The sequence below is a fragment of the Ptychodera flava genome, chromosome 10, assembly GCF_041260155.1.
Source record: "Ptychodera flava strain L36383 chromosome 10, AS_Pfla_20210202, whole genome shotgun sequence".
Lineage (NCBI taxonomy): Eukaryota > Metazoa > Hemichordata > Enteropneusta > Ptychoderidae > Ptychodera > Ptychodera flava.
Window position 1 is genome coordinate 18493980 of NC_091937.1, and position 19041 is coordinate 18513020.

The 19041-nt window shown below is 37.8% G+C and overlaps 1 protein-coding gene across 1 annotated transcript; it reads left to right on the plus strand.

Annotated features, from left to right (window-relative positions):
* The first annotated feature begins 1408 nt into the window (after positions 1-1408).
* LOC139141530 (uncharacterized) lies at positions 1409-14963 on the plus strand. The gene is made up of 5 exons (XM_070711123.1): positions 1409-1474; positions 1775-1848; positions 3952-4022; positions 11917-12099; positions 14194-14963. Exons 1-5 carry the CDS (start codon positions 1409-1411, stop codon positions 14961-14963), a joined length of 1164 nt encoding a protein of 387 aa, XP_070567224.1.
* Positions 14964-19041: the final 4078 nt, after the last annotated feature.

Here is a 19041-nt window from a genome sequence, read left to right on the forward strand (position 1 = left end):
TCGACGTTCACTGTAGACGAGTTTTTGTCGCTCCAGACACTGTTTCTTCAGTCGGTGGGACGTTTCACTACTCCTGACACCATGTTACGTGTTTTATCTATGTTCTTGGTCACATATAACATGACAAAGTCAGTTCTAACTTTGAACAAGATGTTTAATAAACTCCGGCACTCAGCATGTGGTCGGCCAAAGCAGCCCGACATGTACGCATGTGCAAATACAACTCAAAATGCAAATGGTCAGGTCAGAGTTCATGAGTCCAATATTAGCTCCACTTTTAGCTTATATTGTTACAGGTGTGTTGTTCCCGGCGTTATACAGCCTCCACCACTAGCTAGCCCTGCAACGGTCTATGGATGAAACTGGGGTTGTTGCAGCGAGATTCAAAATGGCAATCCCCGAAAACAAGCGGTTTTGGATGTTAGGAGAAGTTAATCGCATCTTTCCTTTGGTCGGTAAGGAGGTTAAGGTAGGCAGGGAAAGGATTTTGCCCTGGTAGAGCAGAATTTCGGCCAAAAGACAGCGTTTTCGTTGCAGTCCTCATCCGGACCGCAGAGACCCCAGTTATCTCCATAGGCCGTTGCAGGGCTGTGGCGAAGGCCGTGTAACTATCAGTTATAACGCCAGGAACACACATACCTGTATGCAGGGCTATTCTGAGAGGTGGATCACGGATGCGTCGTCTGGTGTACATCGTCCGAAGTCCACTGTACATTTAATAACCCCTCGCCATTGTCCACCTGAACGGAAAGATGGCAATCATTTAAATTTTGTTCATCCATCAGTTTACAGGAAAATTGCATTTAATAACCCTTTGTCATTATTGTATAGGACGGAGACACCAACAAATAGCTGCAACAACAGCTATTGCCACAGTAAAGAGATGCCAATTTTACCGGAAAAGGTGAGTAAAACTGCACATTTGTTTCATGCTACCTTTCTGTGTGATTTTCAGGCAAACTGACTTGCCACAGCTTATTTGCAGGTATCCTCATACCATTCTTTCAATAACATTAACAAACATACTGTTTCATGGATGATATTCTTGTTTATGTTGATAATAACCTCAAACTGGCAACTAGATGATTTAATACAGACACATACCTCACAAATCCTTTGGCCAAAACAATGTAAAGGTTGATTCTGTTATTCAAGGCAAATTTATGTTTCCACAGCATGATTTGAACTTGGGTCCTTCAACATTGCTTACACAAATTTTGTGAGCCATCTTGTCACTCAAGACGGGTAAATATTAAAGTGATTCATTTTCAGCAAATAACTTCCTGTACAAATGTGACTATTGACTTCCACTTACCGGTAATAGATAATTATTTGTTTCTTTTTCAACAGATTGTCCAGGACATAACATACTTGATACAGAAAATGCCTTCAGCTCCACAAATTAACAATGGATTCTCTGAGTACAATGTGTAAGCAGAATGAAGACTCTGCCCTCAGATATGGAATTCAAAGAGTGGGTATAAAAGGTGATCAAGTATCGTTATGTGCTGTGATAATAATTACATCAGGCATGAATGTTCCTCATATTTCCACATATTACACTAACACTTTGGGTTTTGTTTAAATTTCAGCTGTTATTACATATCTGTGACATATTATCTTTGTCGTGGTCACACAACAGACAGACATGTTTAAACTTTTTATTGTTATAATCAATCATATGAGGGGGGCCACTTGCTTGCACCTGGTTTATGATATTGAATCTTAGTCTGGTGTATCAAAACATAATTTGCATTCCCTTATTTTTAAACAGGCATCAAACATTTTTGTTCTCAAGAGTGTCTTTGGTGGAAAAACTGCAGTTGGAAAAATGGTAACAGTTGTGACGTAAGTATTTTCTTGGAAAAATTTGTTACTGTGATTCAGTACAAACTAGTCAAGGCACATAATGTGCCTTGACTAGTTTGCTCTGACATTTGCTGTAAGTTTTAGCAATTTTAATCTTCATTGTTGTGTGTACAAACTGCAGTTTTGATAGCTATATAACAAGTCTCTTGAATACCAGTGTTCTGCTTGACAATGTACTGTGTACATGCTTAACAACCATTGTTATTGTTGACAATGAATTCTATTCCAGACTGAAATTAGATTTTAACAATAACCATGCTATACACATATGAACTGGGTTGATAATATATGTTAGACATTCATTATGCCTTAATAAGTAGAACAAGAAACTGCAGTATATACACACGACAAAACTACTTGGAAATTGCCATGGCTACAGCTGTTGGAGTTTTCATCATGCTGGATTTATAATTTCTGCCAGATTCAGTACACCTACGTCCGTGTAACCCTACACTGGAAATCTCTCACAGCCCTGTTACATTCTGAGGGCTGGTTCAGGGATGTGCACATACCTGTACTAGCTCTGCCAAGCTACAGAGACTACCAGCTATTAAAATAATATCCTCAGTATAGTATAGTCAGAAAAATAAGTAGCACAGGTGCATTTCACATCCATGTACCTAGTGTATCAACAGTCCTGTACAATAGTTTTGCAAATAGTTCATGTAACATGGGTTTGAAAAAATGAGCTTGAAACTTGCTTCCAAATCAACCTTGTAGAAGAAATGTGTACAGTTCTGTAATAGGGAAATTCCAACATAACTGGTACATGAATGTCTGCATAGGCACAATTGCACTGTGTGTTTACAATAAGGCTGGTACAGGGAGGTAAGCTTTTATGTGAAAGGGTAAAAAGGGGCTGAACATTTCACAGCTGGTATCTGGATGTGTTCATCACTGTGCCTCAAATGCTGAACACAGGTCCTGGTACAGGGAGGTGATCAGCACTTCTGGTACATGCATATAGTGCTAGGCATGTCACATACCTACAGCACACATTCCTATATCAGGGATGTGTATAAAATTACCCCTGCTACAGTGTTGTCAGGTACATGGGTGATACACAGGATGTTGTACAAGGACATGGCCATGTCAAATCTGCATTTGTCAATTTATTTCAAGATAAAAGGCCGATATGACCATCTACCATACCCTCATTCACATGAATCATATGTTTACTTGGTAGATTATGGCTTAGTTCTGTTGTTCTGATCTCCATTAGCCACAACTTGGGGGCTTTCTGCCAGCATTTTTGTTCTGCTTATCAACTGCAGTTTCCCATTCAAGTCATTGAAGCATGATGAAATCCTCAATGTTTAGCTATTCAGTACAGTATGTACATGTAGCATCGTTATTTTTGAAATTTCATTTAGGGCTGGACAAGAATTCATTTGTCAATTATAAAAATGATAAAAATACAGGCTGTGTTTACAAACATAATACTTGGCATTTTAGTATGCTGAGGAAAGTAGGCCGAGAAACTGTAGATGATAAAGAGTAGTGAAATACTGAAGAAGTAGCCATTTACTTATTTCAAACCATATACATGTGAAGTATATCATCAATGATGGCTGTTGCATAGCCAGAGTGATAAAATGCTTTCTCAAAGTCTTTCCAACTTCTTTGCAAGTCTCAAAAGCACATTGCACTGTGACGCTAATATATCTTGCCTTGTAATATATTCATTTTGATATTCTAAATGTAAAATTCATTATCATGACATTCAAACCATAGTTTTACACATTTTTGCCAGTGCACTGATGCAGCAAGGCCTATGACATCGACAATAACTTGTAAGAGCTATCTTTTTCATGCTAAGAGACTTTACCCTGAGGAGTCATGTCAGATTATTGAAGCACGAAGAAAGATTTGATAATAGTGTACCTGCAGTCAAATATGCGTTTAAGAGCATGACAATAATTTAGAATGCTGCCAATGAACATTCCGATATACTTGCACAAATTTCCTAAACATACCAGTAGATAGGCCTTGCCCTCATTGTACTAGTAGCTTACCACTGAGTGTTTTACCATGATCTAACCTTGTGCCTCAAATTTTAAATGTTTACATTTTATATTTCAGGATACTGGAAAACTCAGAGGAAGAAAAGCAGCAGCCCTGTTTAGGTATGCTCGTCTATGAAGGAGCAAGCAGTTTGTGTTGTTTCTTGAAGGTGTAATATTCTGCAGCATGGAAAGAGACAATGTTATGCTGGGTTTGCTTAGTTATCTAGGGTTTCAAAGTTTAATTACATCAGATGTCTGAAAGGAACTTGTCAATTTGTAGAGTACTTCTGGCTTGACAAAGCTGGGATGTGAACTAAATGTGCTGACAATTATGAGTGGTCTGTAATGCGCAGGGGATTTCCCGGTGAAACAGCTAGCAATTTTGCATCAGATGCATGAGGTAAACTTTATAACATCAAATTATGTTATCAGTATGATTTTACAATTAGCATTCATAAGAATGTGATTTTTAGCGAGCATTCCCTTGTGAGTATTAGATTTGATTATGTTTTAACAATTACTGTTTCATTTCTTGTCAGTTGCAATAAATTTAGTCTGAAATTAATTTTGATGATTGTTGTTGGTTTTTTAATGTAGTTTGCAGGATTTCTAACTACTTCAGCTGTTATTTGTGTTTCAGATGTTTTACAATCCTGCTTTGTGTAGTTCCATCACATAGAAGACCCAATAAGCCATTCTATTGGATGATAATCATCCCCCGTGTGTGCAAAACTTGAAGAAATCCAATTTAAATTTGAAGGATGGTCAAAAATAATTATTCCCCCATTATGGCTTATTGAACTGGCTTGTCAGCAAGCCATACAAAAGCCCTAGAGTGGCATGCCTGCAAGCCAGCTTGTAATGGCTTGTTGGTAAACCATAATTAGTCAGAAATTGGTTTGTTTTAAGCCACATTGCAGTAATATTGGCTTATCTTCAAACCAGATGGAACCAGAATTGGCTTACTGTTGAGCCAGAGAAGTGTGGTATTGGTTTACAAATAAGCCACTGTTTAGCATTATCTGGTGTATTTGCAAGCCACAGTATCTAAAACATGGCTTGCTAGCAAGCCTTGTTCATATAAGAGTGGATTGCCTGTAAACCATTGTTCAGTACTAACTGGCTTACTGGCAAGCTTACGTGATCTCTTCTTGGCATGTATATATGCCGTATCAAAACCCAAACTGGCATGCACAGAAAACAGACTTGGCATACCAGAAAGCCAAATATAAGCCTAAATTCACAACTCGATACAATCCACAATCCGTTTACTGACAAACAAGCCGGTTTATTTTTGGCTTGAATTTAGCTGGCCGGCAAACCAGAAAAATTGCAGTGTACTAATAGTACATTCACTACTTGATGTTACAAGCTTTCATAGTACTGTGAACCTGAGTAACCATTGTGAACTGTGGCGACGTCTCAAGTTCTCATCTCGGTGTGTACCAGTGGCCTTCTTGGACAGTAGTGATGCAGTCTGTAATTCTCAGTGAAATCAGCAAAGTTTGACATTGTTGCTCCTTATCAGCAACTTCCGTGTTCTCTTATTTCATCATGGCTTCAGCGTATCACACTCCTATTTCATTGTCGAGGAACCAAAGAACAAGACATCTACGAAGAAGGTATCATAACACCCCATCGCATACGAACACGGCAATTATGCAACAGCCCACCACCGTCGATTCCAGTAAAGACGAAACGGTATTCTCTAAATAAAGAAAGACCTATTGATAAGAAATTATCCTCGTGCACCAGAGAGACTTATTATATAACCATAAAGACAAGGGAAAACAGATTACCCTTAGTACTGCAGTTATGAATATGTGAAGAGGATTATTTTAGAGAAGTTTCAAAATGACATTACCTCATGGTATTGTGACAAACTTATTGACATTACTGATTCTAATAACTTGGTAGTTGAACAACAACTGAAGATTTACAACAAACTGAAAGATAATTCAAAGGGGAAAAAGCAGATACTAACTCTTAACTTCTATAACACTAACTGTTCAATACTTATTAATGGTGCGCTTTTGTCATTTTTTTGTAACAAATACTTACCAGAAATAGAAACCTTGCTTCAAGTTCACAATGTCATCTGTTCACAAGATGAAGTAATTCATGACGCACTGATAAATTAAAGTACTCTGAGTCTACTGAACATCGTACCTCTAACAAGAATACAATACTCGCTTCCCTTGCTATAGCTTATACTGACAGAACTACAACCGATCAGTCTGAAATAGACACTTCTGATCTCTGTTCCAATTGTCACCGAATAGTTTTATCGGGTATCCAATGTAACAATTGCTCTAAATGCTCTAAATTGCTCTAAATGGTTACATCAGAAATGTGCCCAACTGAGTGATACTGAATTTCAACTTTATCAAGATAATCTTAATATGCCATTCAAGGCTGTATAGATAACAGAACAACTACTACGTCCACAGCCAATGAAGCTACACCACAATCTAAGGTATATCTACAGATTCTGTAAGTTGTCAAATCTGCCAAGACATCCTTACAGATGAACCTAGTTCTGTTAGCTCGTCCTGCTCTGCTGTCTTCCATACATCATGCTTAACTGTAAAGTCAAACGAGAATGAAGATTATAATTGCAATTCGTGTATACATCTTCACAGCCCCTCTGTAGACAAAAATGTTCACCACAGCGTGAAAACTTAAAGGAACTCTCACCCTACTTGTATATCAGCAGTGCTTCAGCTTTCATTACAACATCTAAACCCGCCTGGTAACCTTTACACCACCCCAGTCTCCTGAGCAACCTGCTGATTTAACACTCCAGCACCAAGCTCCCAACGTTACCTCGCATGTAACTTTCCAACAACAGCCGGCTGTGAAATCTACGGGCAAACAAAGCCATTTGAACTGTAGCGCTGATACAAACTTGAAAGACATCAGATTGAGAGAGTCCAAACTACGCAAGGCGGAAAAAATCTAAAACAAAGAGAGGCCACAGTACAAGATTTAACCCATGACTTAACAGTTGCTTGCTCCTACATCAACAAGTTAGAATCTAGAATTAAAGAATTGAAAAAATAGTAATAAATTACTTCGTATGCATGTAACAGCCCATAAGATTGTTTCTGCACCTGACTCCAGTAATAATAATTGGAATATACAGTCTGATCAACGTTCAAGTACCACTCTGAATTAACAGATGCACCAAGGCCCAAAGTCATGTTATGATCATATTAAATGATTTACATCAGCGTGTCCAACAGTTAGAGATGAATGAACTACGCACCAGAATCACTGCTTTGGAATCTAGAACTCCACAGTATAATTTAGTACAACCAGTCATATCTCCAAATTTTCCCTTCAACCCATTTATGAGCACATTGATGACACCTTTACAAGTACCTGGATTCGTCAATATGAACCCTTTTCCTTTCCATCTACTAACCTCAACAAAACAATAAGTAACCAAGCTACAACTAATAATGGTTTACATTAGTATCGACGGAACCAGTACTTCTCAGGCAACAGTGTTCAAGCATCACAGTCTAAAAACTTCTCAACAAGCGGAATATCAAATATGCCACCACAATCTTCTCGTATGGCTTCTAATAATTCACTGGTCAACATCCCCAGCGCCACAACGTTACCAAACCAACCAATTGAAGATATTTCCAAAAGTTCTTCTGTAATTCAGCCTACAGCAGTTCTACTACTGTTCCACTGTTAACCCCAATTCCACACCAGGCATCTCACTCCACAAACAAGAAATCCTGAGGCCTATACTGCTCAGTCATCGGTATCATCTGAAGTTCAACCCCAGTCTACCCGACAACATCTACCTACTCAAGTTCCCCACAGTCACCTGCTCATGTTAAAACTGCAATCAAGTCTACATCACCTCCGGTTTTACAGTATAAAGATACTCTGCTACATTATCCATGCAAGCTGTCTGATTCTCAGTGTTCTATTTTGCCAAAGGTCGTCATCAAACCAGAGGCACTTAACGCTGAACTGTCAAAAGCCCAAGCTTCATCAAATTCTGTACAGCATCAAACAGAACTCTGTACAGCATTGTGAACTTCGCATTTCTACCTTTAATTGTAAGAATATTATTACTAACTCTACCCGTACTCAAGATGTCTTCAAGTTATCTGATATAATCTGCATACAAGAGCATTAGCAATTTCACTTTCATTGATTCAGCTTAATGACTTTTATCCACTTTATTCATGTGTAGCAAAGGCTGTTGATGATCTTGACCCAATCTCTGCGAAGCAAAGACCTCAACTCTACGGTGGAGTGGCCATCTTTGGAAGAAATCTTTCGATCATATAGTGAACTCTTCCGGATGGTAATCTGAAGATTCAGTGCATAGAGCTCAACTCCACTCCCAGTCCTTTTGTTGTCATCTCAGTCTATATGCTCTGCAGAAGTGGTTCTACAGCGGATGCTGAATATATTGACACATTGGCTCAACTTGACGAAATAATACAGAAGTTCTGCTCTACCAATAAGATACTTATTGCAGTGGACTTTAATACAGATATTACTAAGAATATCAGTACCAAGCGTCAGAAGTCATTGGGAAATTTTATACAGCACAGTAACTTTGTGTCTTGAACAGCAGGACCCGGTACCCAACTTCTGTCATGCAAATGGTAGAGACGTGTCCACGATTGACTACTTCTTAACTCACCCCTTTCCACCAATTCCTGACTTCCGCGTGACAAGACTTATTAACCCGCACTCAAATAGTGCGGACCATTACCCTCTAGTTTGCAACTTTCCTTTATAAGTCTATACCAGTCTTCAAGAAGAAAGGCAGACCTGATGCTGCATCCTCTTACAGAGGCATCACCATCATTCCAGTTATCACAAAAATTATAGAAATCATCATCAAAGATTTAATACAGCCATCTTTACTACAGCTGACATCCATTACAGTTTGGTTTCACCACTGGCATTTCCCCGATGTATTGTGCATTTCTTCTACAAGAAGCTTGTTCCAATTCAAAACTCGAAAAGTCTCATTCTGCTGTCGCTTTATTAGATGCGAAGTCTGCATTTGATGTGGTGAACCATGCAAGCTTATTTCAGAAACTGTTTCTTACTGGCGTACAAGGACCTTTATGGCTCCTCATCAGAAATCTATATGATAAAGCTACAACTCAGATCAAGTGGCATGGTGATCGCTGTAACCCAATCATCATAACACAAGGTGTTCGTCAGGGAGGCATACTGTCAACTGATCTTTACAAACTGTACATTAATGATCTACTTAATAATATACAGTCAACAAGTGCTGGAACTTTAATCGGTTCTATTAACTGTTCTTCACCTACCTGTGCAGATGATGTCACCTTGATATCGAACAATCTTTCAGATCTCCAGCTTCTGTTAAATATTGCCAGCGATTATAGCTTATTGCAGTTTTATGAAATGCAACCCCTTAAAGTGTGTTCTCGGTAATTCCAAAAGTTCTCAAACCTTCGTACACTCTACCAGGAACATCATTACCCAGTCCAGAAATGCAGATCATCTTGGTATACAGAGACTCCAAACTAACTGATCCCAGAATAACTATCGAGTCTAACCTACAGAAAGCCAGGAAATCAATGTATTCACTACTAGGATCTGGTTTACATGGTATAAACGGTCTAACTCCACTAGCCTCTATCCATTCAATCAATTTTTACGTCTTACCAGTCCTACTGCATGGTACAGAAGTTTTCATTTTAAATAAGCTGCACATATCCATTCTTACTTCTATAAAAGAACACTCAAGCAAATTCTTGGCCTACCGGACAGAGTTGTGGATCATGCTCAATACATTATTCTTGGTGCAATTCCAATCGAAGCGTTGATACATTTTAGAAAATTCACCTTGCTATGAAATATTTGTTTACTCCAAATACCATTCTCTATGAGGTTACAATCCGACAGTTAGTATTTAACCAGTATACAGTGAACCCAACTTGTCAGCTTTGCCTTGCTGCATCTGAAGATAGACAACATTTTATTTCATCCTGTAATAGTCTCCGTCACATCCGGACAAAGTACATTGCGCTACTACAGAGTAGCCTCTGTCATCGCTGCTACATTAACCTAACTGATCTGTGGTCAAACGAACATGCCCTGACCTGTTATATCTTGGAACCTACCTCAGTGCTCAATACAGCCAGCTGTAATTGTTATTATAAACAGGAAAAGTACATTAGACAGTACCTGTACGTGCTCAACAATGCAAGATTAAATATTTTAAATGGCTGAGAAGACACACCAGCATCCAGCATCAGGAATCCTGATAGCAGCAGTCTCCTTTTACCTTTGTATGTTTTTATTTGTAATGTATATGTCTGTATCTGTTTGTTTTATCGTTACTCCACAGTGGAGGTGCTCCTATACAAAGGAGGGATTTATGCATACAGAAATGAACATGGCGAGCGATCAAAAGGCACGTGAAGTACATGTAGAGGAATGGCTCGAGAGTGTTGGCCTTGATTTCTTTAAGGACAGGCTCCTGAACAAAGGGTAATAATAATAATAATAATAATAATAATAATAATAATAATAATAATAATTAATATTGTTTTAAAAACGCCTTCCATGGAAAACACATCTCAAGGCACATTGCATTTCAGTTATAAAAATAGAGCAATGGAAAATAGTTAAAAATCACACAAGTAACTCTCTTTAAAAAGGCAAGTTTTTAAATGAGACTTAAAAACGTTAAAATTATCAACAATTGCAGTTTCGATGGCAGCCTGTTCCACAGCCGCGGTGCAAAAACAGAAAAAAGACCTATCACCGTAAAACACAGTGTTAGCAATCGGCTTGTGTAAACTGATCGCTGCACCATCAGCAGTCGACCAAAGAGAGCGCCCCAAATTACGAACGCAGACAAGCTATTTTATGTATCTCAGTGCCGTATTGTTTAAAGCCTTGTACGTTAAGCATAAAATTTTAAACTATGTTTGCTTATAAATAGGTAGCCAGTTTAAACTACGTAGTACTGGATGAATGGAATCTGCTTTCTTTATTTTAGTAGACGCGCAGCTGAGTTTTGTATAAGTTGTAACTTCCTGATTTGATAATTCGGAAGGCCAAACATTAAACTTTTACAGTAATCGAGTCTTGATGTAACAAACGCATGTACTAATTTTTCTGCAGAACTTGTATCAAGAAGATTACGGATTTTTCCAATTTTCCATAAAGCAAATGAAGCAGACTTACATAAATTTGTGATATGAGCCGACATAGATGCTGTTGCATCAAGTGTAACACCAAGATCACGAACTACAGGGGATGAATGAACGCTAACTCCCCCAACCCGCAGATCACAAGCACGTGGTTGACCTCCATCACTAAATTTCGACGAGAATCTAATCACCTCAGTCTTGCCATCATTCAGAGCCAACAAGTTGGCAGACATCCACTGTCTGATTTCTTCGATACAGTTCTCAATTTTAGCTGTTGGTGTGGAGACACGGGAGCAAGTAATGTACAGTTGGGAGTCGTCAGCATAGAACATGGATTCTAAACCATGCTTTTCTATGATGTCCTCGAGGGGTGCTGTATACAAACTATAAAGCACAGGACCAATGACAGATCCCTGAGGAACACCACAGTCAAGCGTCTGTGCTGTTGACACCACGGACCAAACACACACCCTCATTGCCCTGTCACTTAGATAGGAAATGATCCATTGTAAAACAGTACCATCAATTCTGAACCTACAACATAACCTGTGTATTAATATGTTATGGTCGATGGTGTTAAAAGCAGCAGAAAGCTCCAAGAGAATTAAATGACATCACTTCGCCGATCTAGAGCACGCAGCACATCATTGTGCACTCGAAGGAGAGCAGTTTCAGTGCTGTGACCCTCTCGGTAAGCAGACTGACACTTCGCATGAAAAATGTTATTACATAATAAGAGCTGCTTTTCAATTAATTTGGAAATAACTGTTAAATTACAAACTGGTCTGTAGTTGTTAAGGGAATTCTTATCAAGACCAGGCTTCTTTAAAAGTGGACGTACAATTTTTGTTGGTATTTAGAAGTGATAGCGACCCTAGATGAAGATGATTGCAATCATCTTGAACTCAAAACTCTCTCAAAAGAGAAGCCTGGCTTGGTGAAGATGTTCAAAATGAAGGTACGCCAGCTAAAGGAAACAGTAAAGAAAGCCAACATTGAAAAACAAACCCCATCAACGTCAACAAAATCTTGGAAACAAACAGGTAAGAGTTTTACTGACAATAATGTATCATAGATTTTTTTTATGAAGTTGTCCAGAATGCTGTCGTAGAAGTAATGGTCATTGTTTTCTCTTCACGTTGTGCACTATTCAATACCTCTAGTCTAAAAATCCAGTAGTCTTCAGTACTGACCATTGAGACCGCATCGAGGTGCTTGATAGCTGTCACTGCTTCAGTCTCAGAAAACCAGTGAGGCAGGCATATCATTTGTAAAGCACCTCTGGTAGTAGCAGAATAGTTGCAATAGAATGGCAAAGGTCAGACGGTAGACTCCAGGGGACAAGTTTATACCACAGAACCGAGCAGACATTCACAGCTGATGGTCATTTACATGTGTCTCTTTTGTTAGTCCCCACCGTCTGGGGGACTTATAGGTCTGGTCATGTCGTGCGTGCGTGTGTCCGTGCGTGCGTGTGTCCGTGCGTGCATTTGTTCACGCATATATCTCAGACATGCCCTGGTCAATTTCTTTCAAACTTCGCACAAGGATAGTACCCTCTTCCATACAGACGCACGTTGATTTGTTTCACAATGCGATCAAATTTGGCCATGTTAGAGGACTTTTTAGTTTACACGTCCATAGACTCCCATGTATAAGGCAGTTAACCACAGCCTCCCATGTATAAGGCCAAGCAAAATTAAATTAGTTTCTCATCGTATTCATACTATATTGCAAAAAGGATGCAGTGACACAGTTTTTAGTCCCCACGGATGAAGTCCAGGGGCTTATAGATTTGGTCATTTCTGTCCGTTCGTTTATCAGTTCACACAGATATCGCAGATATTTGACAAAATGTCACGTAACTTCAGTGACCTTTGACCTCAAATATACATATTTGTCCGTACCTCAGTAACCATAAGTGCTACACCTTTTGTATATGGTATGATGGGACACCTTATGACGCCAAATATTGTACCTTATTAATTATGCGCATATCTAATTTTGAGCGAGCCAATAGAGCTAGAGGTCTGATTTTTGGTATATAGGGATAACTTAGCAATACAATTTTTTTGACAAAATGTCACGTGACCTCGGTGACCTTTGACCTCAATATACATATTTGTCCATAACTCAGTAACCACAAGTGCTACACCCTTCATATATGGTATGATACTTATGACGCCACATATTTTACCTCATTAATTATGCACATATCTAATTTGAGTGAGCCAATGGAGCCAGAGGTCTGATTTTTGGTATATAGGGATAACTTAGCAATACCATTTTTTGACAAAATGTTACGTGACCTCAGTGACATTTGAATTCAAATATACATATTTGTCCATAACTCAGTAACCACAAGTGGTACACCCTTCATATTTGGTATGATGGAAGACCTTATGACACCACATACTGTACCTCATTAATTATGTGCATATCTAATTCTGAGCAAGCCAATATAACTGGATTTCTGATTTTTGGTATATAGGGATAACTATAGGATAGAAATTTTTTGACCAAATGTCATGTGACCTCGATGACCTTTTACCTAAAATATACGTTTATGTCAATAAATAAGTAACCACAAGTGCTATGTCCTTTATATTTAGTAGGATGGGAGACCTTATGACAACACAGGCTTTATTTCATTAATTATGCACATATCTAATTCTGGGCAAGCGAATTGAGCTAGAGGTCTGATTTTTGGCATATAGGGATTAATTAGCAATACAATTTTTTTCAAAATGTCACGTGACCTTGATGACCTTTGACCTTGATTATACATATATATGCATAACTCAGTAACCACAAGTTCTATACCCTCCAATTTTGATAGGGTATTAGACCTTAAGATGTCACATCTTGTACCTCATTTATTATGCGCATATGTATTTCTTGGCTGGCCAATACAGCTAGAGGTCTGATCTTTTTTCCCGATTTAGAACCATAACTTAGACATGCCTCATGTGTTTCAAATTGGGAACAACGACATAGACCTATGTGCCCATAGATCTCAACATATACACTCCAGTTATACTTCTTAATGACCACATTTCCCTGCCCCATCAACACTTATACTCCTATTACAAGTGGGGACTATGTCATTGTCAATGACTTGTTTAAAAGTACTTCAGTACTTCCATGGGCTACTTCTAAGGCTAAACCCATCAAAGAAACTGTTCCATGGCAGAAGTGGCTATATGCAGATCCAAAACACAGCCGGACTGTTTATTACAATGACATTCTCCCAACTATGTACAAGGCAGCATATCCACATCTCCAAAGTAAATTCCAAGACTATCTTTACAAAGAAAGAAGAGAACGGTACATAAGAAAACAAGTTTTGGATGATTTGAAAAAGAAGTTTAACTTCAAGACTTCTCAAAATGATGCTGCCTATGGGAAGTTCATTAACATGAAGCAAACTCCAAGAGTGTCCTACGTGGAAATGTGTGAAAGAGGAGTGAAGGAATTAAATAAGTTTTTAAAAGAAGAAATAAATGCAGAAGAAGAGAAGATAAAGGAAAAATACTTGACAATCTTTGATGACTCGGGCAAACATTTAAAGCCTTGGGCTACGGAACAGAAGGCATACTATGATGAAGTCATGGAAGCACTTCATGACCTTGAGAGTGACACAACAGAGTTCCTTGCTGAACTGGAGAAGACGTTGACCAAACTAAGAAGTATATTCAGCGGTTTGAGCTCAGGAAGCAGGAAAAAGAGTCGAAAAATCAAGGAGAATAGAAGGAAGGCAAAGAAACGCAGAAAAGATAGATTCCGGGAAGGAGTGATGGCCCTTCTTAGAAGAACAACATCTACAGAAATTGCTGCAAAATGCTTTCCATCAAGCATTGATGAACCAGAGATGCAGATCTCAGACATTGATGACTTATCAGGGTAGATCATGTGATAATATTGAGTTATTGCGTATTAGGAGGTCAACGTTCAAGATATTGTCAAAGAGTAAATGCAAAACTTATATTATTTTTTTATTTTTTATTTATTCTTTAATTCGAGAGCGTACTCATGAAACCAGAGGAAAACACAAAAAAAAACTTACTCTACAAGAAAATAAAATAAAACTAGACATACTCTTCACTTGGAGCACAAGTACATAAAGCTTAAAAACATTCTGAGAAAATCTTGAGCCAAAAGTTGCTGTGCGAATTATATCAAAAGATGCTATTTTCGCTTTCCATTAGACGAACGTAAAAATTAGAAAGGGCCATCCGTTGTTTACTTTAAAATGTCATGATGTAATGACTGACAAAAGTTTCTGAAATACTCAATCGGTGTCAAATACTCAACAATATTCTAAAAGCGTTCTGTGACATCATTGATACATTTCTCAGGGTAAGTACTCCAAAGATGGGAACAATACAGAGCAGAACAATATGCCTTAAAAAGACATATTTTAACTGAAGAATAACATTTATAGAAAGTCCTAATCAAAGAGTTGGCACTTGCATAGAACCTCCTCATCTGTCGCTTAATATCATAAACATCATTTCCTAAATCATTTAACATAACCCAAAGGTACAAATGTTTCTTTACAAAAGTAAGTACTGAGCCATTTAAATACACATGAGGAATGCGAGTGATTCCGCATTGCTTAGGCATTACAAATACGCACTTTGACTTATTTGCGTTAAAGACAATATCGTGAGAAGATGCATAATTACTACAGGTTTTTAAAAGTCTATTCAGACCTTAACAGACGGACATATAAGGACTATATCATCAGCATACATCAAATGGTTGAGACAATATCCCGCAATATGACAACCTATTTTAGTTTTGCATAGCAAGTTGCTTAAGTTATCCATGTATATATTAAAGAAACGAGGGGCACGCTCAAAAAGTAGTACTTCTTTTCCCGTAATGAAGTATGGATACCTTAATGAAATTGATCAAAAAGTAAGGCTGAGTTTTTCAACAGCTATTTTGAATCTGTCCTTATTAAGTCAGACCACACATTTGATGTTACCAACCTTGATGTACCTCAATTTCTGACAAGGTTATGCAAAATGTTGAAATCAGTACAGAACAGGTGTATGATCTGTTGTCAAATATCAATGTTAAGAAGGCCCAGGGTGCTGATAATATTAGTAATCATCTTATATCAAAATGTTCAATTGGACTAATAGTCCCGTTTTGAAGCTATTCGTAACCTCACTCTCTCAGGGGTGTTTTCATGACATCTGGACAAGGGCAAATGTAATACCAATACACAAGTCTGGAAGCAGGGAACAGGTCAGTAATTATAGGCCAGTCTTGCTGCTTCACACTATTGCAAAATTGTTTGAAAGGCTTATCTGTGCTATTATTTATACTCATGTTAGTCCAGTTATCACAACAAAACAGCATGGTTTTGTTCGACAGCGCTCTTGCACAACCAATCTTGCTGTTCTTGTGAAAAATGCTCTTGATGCAATAGAAAGTAAGCAACAACTTGATATTATCTAAACAGATTTCAGCAAGGCTTTTGATAGAGTTGATCACGTTTTGCTGCTCTACAAATTACATTATTTTGGCATTCATCATACTATTCCGAAATGGTTTAAAAAGTTATTTGAATAATAGGCAGCAATGTGTCCTAGTAAATGGAGCAGCGTCGACTTGGTGCCAGATAACATCCGCTGTGCCACAAGGTTCCATTCTGGGCCTTTATTTTTTATATTATACATAAATGACTTGCCGATGACTGTACCTGTTCCGTCTTTGCTGTTTGCAGGCGATGCCAAACTTTTCAGTCGTGTTAAAACTCTTAATGATAGCAAGCACTTACAAAAGTCTGTAGATTAACTTGTTCAGTGGTCAAAAATTTGGCTCTTAGATTTGAATGCCAGCAAATGTAAGGTACCACCATCATCTTAAAAAGAAACCTATTAAGTTTAATTACCCTGTGGATAATTGTTTGCTCGATCATGTTCTCACATTATGGATTTAGGTATTATTTTTGTTTCAAAACTCACTTTTGTTATCACATTGACTCCATTGTAGGTAAAGCCAATCGCACAATTGGTCTCATTAAACGCAATTTTAATTTGATCACTCAAGTTGCTGTCCTTCAACACCTGTTTATTAGCATGGTGCGTCAAATGTATTTTATCCTTTTTATTTTCTTGTCTGTAAGTGGCTGCCCGATGGCGCTGTAGATGAGCAATAAAATAAAATAAAATAAAATAAAATAAATAAAATAAAATAAAAACAACGGTCAGCACTGCTTTGAACATGACGTTCGCTGCACGACAATGGATCTACAAGTCCGTAAAAGTCAAAAGATGTCAGGATATTACAAGTTTTTTCACGTGATCTTAATCTTTCCGTGATGCAGAGCCAACAGGTCTTTTGTGCTCTCTAGTACAGGTTTCCAAACCTAGATTCCGGAAAAAAGTTGCATTTCTGAGCCAGCGGACAAAGAGCAGGTCACTGGCCAAAAATTCAGCTACAGTACATAAATGTAAATTGTCATTGTTGACAAATGAATTCTAGTTTGGACTTGATTCGGGATCTCTTTTCAACAATGACGACACTGACTGTTAACTATATAGTCTGTGTTGACATGCTAAATACTGGACATTTCATGACACCTGAGGAGGAGAACAAGATACTACAATAGTTGCATAAAACAAAATACCGTGAATATTACCAAAATTCGTAGCTTAAAGTAGTTTAAATACACTTAAGGAGTTTATCTGTCACCCAGGCAACTACTGAGGTTCTCTTTTTATAGATCAGGACTTCTTGGTAAATATGTCAATGGACAGACGTCGGAGGTAACTTCACACACAAGTACACACAAATGCACACAGACGGACATTGCAGCCAAACGTCCAAAAACAAGCAGGAAGATATGATTCCCACTTTTCTTTCCTCAATTTATACCTTAGCTAGCAGGTCTTTCTTGGTACCGACAATAATCACCGGTGGAGTTGGTCCTGCTGTCCCTCTCCCCTTTGCGGGATCAGTTGATGTTGCATGGGTATGGATAGAATTCATCCAGAAGCAAAGGAAATCTAGGAAAAATAGAAAGTATTAGCTACATGTCAATTTTCTATCTAGCAATGTCTATTTCTGGATAAGGTTTGATATAAAAGATGTGAACTGAATATGCCCTATGTCAAGGGGAGAAATGTATCATTTGGCCATTTATCAACTTTATAACTTTATTTTTTTACTTTTATTTTATTAAAGTCCACGGTCGAGGTCATTCATGGAAGAATGTTAGAAAAACAGGTGCAATATTTTTGAACCTTCTTAAGTAACAGAGAAAAAGTTATGTCACTGTAGTCGTTGACAAGAAAGTAATGAAAGTAACGAACACATGAAACAAATCAGTATGCCGAGTTAAAACCTTGGGGTATGAAGACATAAAACTGAAGTGAGGCATTAACATTAATTTTGCATTTGCTTTTTTTATAACATTTTGTCAAAAATATTCCGAATTTTAATTACCGTAGGTTGTAATGATACGAAATAAGTTAATATCATCACTCTACAAGCAGAGTAATTTCTTTATGATAAATGTTTGGAAAAATTGCGAGGACTCTTTCAATTCCATCAGACGGTGTCTACTTGTATATGTGTTTGACCATACCACGGTAAAGTGCAGTTTTTAATACAATGGCTGTTCCTCAAAATAAACCCTAGCTTTTTTCTGGCACCTATCTCACGCTACTCATAAGCAGGCAAAATTTAATCTGAGTCAATAACTCTTCGATCTCTCATGCTTTTGACTGTAATCGATGCACGAGTATCGAGTTTTTATGTAAATATTAGAACGTATTTTCTATGAAACATTGAGAATCTTGCATTTTGTAGAATTACGACTCTAAGTGTCAAAGCAGTTGACGATTCTATTAATATCAGATTGCATCGTTAAAAAGTTATTTTTAGAGTCAATATTAATATCAGAAGACAGTAACGAGGTTATCAAATAAGAAATTTATGAAAAGAATGAATAAAAACGGACGGAG

Bases quoted from the DNA above. Each gene is read 5' to 3' on its own strand.
- LOC139141530 (XM_070711123.1), top strand. From the start codon at position 1,409: ATGGATTCTCTGAGTACAATGTGTAAGCAGAATGAAGACTCTGCCCTC. The intron at 4,023-11,916 runs GTTTGTGTTGTT...GTTGGTATTTAG, and splicing joins CGTCTATGAAGGAGCAAGCA to AAGTGATAGCGACCCTAGAT. The intron at 12,100-14,193 runs GTAAGAGTTTTA...AAAGTACTTCAG, and splicing joins AAAATCTTGGAAACAAACAG to TACTTCCATGGGCTACTTCT.